General features: G+C 40.5%; 1 protein-coding gene across 1 annotated transcript in view; it reads left to right on the forward strand.

Moving 5' to 3' along the window:
* Nucleotides 1–1,474: 1,474 nt before the first annotated feature.
* SUDS3 (suppressor of defective silencing 3 homolog (S. cerevisiae)) overlaps nt 1,475–4,144 on the forward strand; it is a gene marked incomplete at its 5' end in the record, with an annotated part of 8,445 nt that continues 5,775 nt past the window's right edge. Inside the window, 3 exons of the mRNA XM_009078176.1 lie at nt 1,475–1,531; nt 2,419–2,440; nt 3,161–3,266. Coding sequence (XP_009076424.1) covers nt 1,475–1,531; nt 2,419–2,440; nt 3,161–3,266 — 185 coding nt within the window. The remainder of the gene's footprint in view (nt 1,532–2,418; nt 2,441–3,160; nt 3,267–4,144) is intronic.

Consider the following 4,144-nt stretch of genomic DNA (forward strand, 5'->3'; position numbering starts at 1 on the left):
GATAATTGATCCCATAGATAGTAAATGGCTTTTTACATGAGCCAAAGCTTTTCTCATTTCGAGATGTGACAAAACATTTACCAGAAAGATCATATTTGTCATATCAAACTAGTTTTTCCATTTCTGATAAAAGCTTCAGATCCCTAATCCAGAGAGATGCATAGCAAGGAGTGCTAGATTTGTTCTTTGAATAAGAAAAGATGAAAATTCAGCTGAGTTTTATGTATCACAAGAGAGAGAATAACATGTCTGTGTAATCCTCCTCTGCTGCCTTGTTGCACGTCTCTTAGAATTAAAATGTTCTTTGGCTTCTGGAAATAAGTTTGTAGCTCCTCTGTGATGGTAGGCACTTTTTCTATTTGTATATGAAATTCACCAGGAAAGGAAGGGAAGGATATTTGCTTTGCAGAGGCTTCTTATTAGATTCTAAACTTGTATGTCTCTAGATTAAAAAAACTTATCAGAGCGACTCGCGTTTTCTGAAGGCAATATCAAACCCTGAACTTGTGGAGTTCATGCAGGATGGTCACAAGCATCTCCAGTTTTAATTAACCTCTTTCTGCTTGGAGATTCTGTTCACTCTTTCAGGAAAAATATAGTCATTTATTAGTGCTCCTATCTCATCCAAAATAAATGAGTTTCATGGTGAACATGACCTGCTAATTGTGCATGATGCAGCAGCCACAGCATGGAACTCTCTGCCTTTCCTCACTGCGGGGAGCATGAAGGTCCATCACAACCAAAATCCTTAAAATGCAGCCTAGCAATTGTTAACTTGTTTAATGCTCTGAATAGTTTTGGTTTAACAGCTGTGTTGAATAAACAAAAGAACAGCAGAGCTCTAATAAGACTATAATAGACTAATCTGTGTTCTGAGGTTTTAGGTTTGTTTTCAGGTGAATTGTAGACTCTTAGTTATCCTCATGCACACAAGGATGTGTTTGTGCCTCTGGCTTGCTTGTTTGGTTCTTTTTTCAAGGTGGGGTTTTTTTGGGGGTTTTTTTGTGGGACTTTACCCTACTCCCCTTATCTCTCTATTCCTGCTTGCTGAGCTGCAAAATGCTAGGTTTTATTTTCCTAGGTTTGGGTGGGATTTGGCTTCATTGTACAAAATCTGAAGTGAGTTTGTTGTGTCACCTCCCAGATTGTTCTCTGCAGAAATGCGAGGTGCAAAACACTGAAAATGCTGGTGCTTGATACCTCCATGAAGTAAATGTCAATGCACTGAAGGATTTTCCTTGATGGTTGTGTCTGAATAAGTTAAAATGATTTTGCACTCTGTTTGCTGCTGAAGATGAGGCTCAGTAGAGATAGACTTATATTAATTCCTATGACAAAAAAAGCTCAAGTGTGACAGTTATTAAAATCTGAGAAACCTTTTGGCTTACATTTAGTCAAGTGAAATGTCATTCACCTTTAATTTTGAACCTTGCTTGTCAAGAGCTTATGGGAACCTTAATTCTGAATACCTCAGCTAAATTATTTGTTGACTGATGAGCAAATAAAGGAGGACTTGAGAACACTGAATAAGGTAAGAATTGTGGCTTGATTGCATTTTTTTGTTTTAAGGAGCAAGCTAATGCTTTCCCCTGAAGAGAACAGAGTCCCTCTTGTGTTCCTTTTTGAGATGTGAAACTGTTTCACCCCTGTAGGCTTTTTGAAGTAACATAGTAAAAGATTTGCCAAGATGGTATCTCCTCCCTTTTATTTTCATAGGTTTAATTAACCTAATTAAAATGACTGCCATCTAAAAATGTTACCTTTTGTCTGAACCAAGTGATGAGCTTTGTTGAGGAATTTCTTCCTCTGCATGGCTGAACAGATGTCAGTGTATTTTTCTGGGAGATCTGGCCTTCGGTTTAGGCCTTAGCGGGGTGGGGTTTTTATTCCTGTTTTTTTCTTGCTGTCAGAATATTCAGCAAACTGAATAGGAGGCAGTGTGTATTTATAGTTTTTTCTAGTTTTGACTAACCTACTGTTTTTGCTAAGTACCTGAAGGCTTCTCTGATTTCTTATAGCAGACATTGCTCATTAAGGTGTTTGAGAACAGTAGTGGAACATGGGTTTTGTGCCACCTGTTGAGGTGCCTCTAATGATTTATCTCCTATATTTTGTATAGCCTGAGAAGTGTTGGATCACATTCAGAGATAACAGTGTGTTAGATGGGTTTGGGTTTGACTTGTTTTAGTGGGTTATTTGAATGCACTGAAGTTGTTTGTAGACGGTTTGTATCACCATACTGATTGTCTGCACCTCTGGCTGTTACAGCACACTGCTCTGGTTACGGGCTGTGCCACTTAACAGTGCATTTAAAATAGAAGCATTCAGAGTATGGAAAGTATGCTATCTGGAATGATTACTGTAGATGCTGTTGCTCATGTCAGATCTCTAACACTGCTTTGTTCTCTTCCCATGTAGCTTAAATCACCCAAGAGACCAGGTGAGTTAGCAGTTGCACTGGGACTCGTGCACAGTTGTGCTGTTCTGAACAGAGAATGATACTGCAGACATTTGACTATAACTGCTGACTGTGGGGTTTGACCTGTAGTTGTTTTGACTGTGTAATTGCTGTTCCTGGTGTAGCTGCTGTGGTGAATGAGCACTGTGTGAAGTCTTCATCTGCTCTGACCTTTGTCAGGGATGGGAAGGGAGAACAGTCCTTTTCTGGTGGCTGAAGCATTTGGGCATGGGACAACCCAACCATGTCAAGAGATCTTGCCATTGTATTCATGTGCATTTGGGCACCTTGCCTGCTTGTCAGTAGATGGAGGATTGAGCACTTACGGTTTTATGTCTCCAGCTCTCTAGATGTGTCTGTACATTTTATTTCAAGACAGAGAGCTACTTACTCGCCTAAGTAATTCTCACCCTATTTAACTACTTTACTATGGATTAGAACTAAAACAAAATCAAGGACATACTGTCCCTCACCTACCTATGAATGTTTTTTCAGATAAATGCTCTATTTCAGGGAGTATTATAATTCAGGGCAGACGTTGAGTTATTCATCCCAATATATAGTATTTTTCTGATGGAAATTTGACTTTGTAGCTTACTGTGCTTATTATTTCTGCATATATGACCCAACTGACTGCAGTTTTGCAGTCAGGTGTGATGGACACATGCTGGTGTTTAAACACAGTCTCTCTCCTGTCCTCAGCCTCCCCCTCCTCTCCTGAACACCTCCCAGCTACACCAGCAGAGTCTCTGGCACAGCGGTTTGAGGCCCGGATAGAAGATGGAAAACTCTACTATGATAAGAGATGGTGAGGCCTGGGGAATTTCTGTTCTAATCAGTCTGTGAGTTGTGCAGTGCGGAGACAAAAGCTGCTGAGAAATTGCTTTGATCAAAGCAATTCTCAAAATGTTTCTGGGCAGAGGTTAGCTGCTTCCTCCAAGGGCTAATCATTGTGAGCAGTGAATCAGGAGTGATGCTGGAGTGTTTAGAGCTCGTAGACTTTCACAGATAACTAGTGGCTCCAATAAAAGGAGACTTGAATGCTTTCCATGGAGTCAGTGGTGCCCACTGTGACACTTAGGAACTACTTTTGTCAAACTTAGTATTAGGTAAGGCAGCCAGCAGCAGCCACAGGGTGATGTAGTTGTGAGGCCTGTCCGCAGGGACACAGGTGCTCTGTGACTGCAGGTACACTCACATTCCTGGGGTTCCTGTGTGTGGAACACAAGCCCAGCATTCCACAAGGTGGCAGAAGAAATGTCATCCACCAGATGAGCAGGATGAAAAATGTTTCTAATAAATCCAAATAACCTTTAAAGATCAAATCCACCTGGGAGAGGCAGTTTCAGAATTGCTGATTGGATTTAGCTCTGTTGAGTTTTATGGCCATACAGCTGTGCAAGCCTCACAAAACACAAGGAAAATATTAAATTCTGCAGAGAAATCTTAGAAGGTCTTAAACTTAATCCACGAGAGATGCAAACCTGGATAATCAAGGGGGCAATCTTGTACTCCTTGAGCAGAAAGCAATTTGCAAGTCCTGTGCTTATTTATCACCTGCTTCAGTGTTCTGGTGGCTCAAAATAACAAGTGATGAGACTGTAATTTTATCACAGGAAATGATAGGTGTGAAGCTTGTTTTCTATACAACAACCATCTTGTACAGTTGGTCAGTTTTTCCTGCTG

This window comes from Acanthisitta chloris, unplaced genomic scaffold, assembly GCF_000695815.1.
Source record: "Acanthisitta chloris isolate BGI_N310 unplaced genomic scaffold, ASM69581v1 scaffold28110, whole genome shotgun sequence".
NCBI lineage: Eukaryota > Metazoa > Chordata > Aves > Passeriformes > Acanthisittidae > Acanthisitta > Acanthisitta chloris.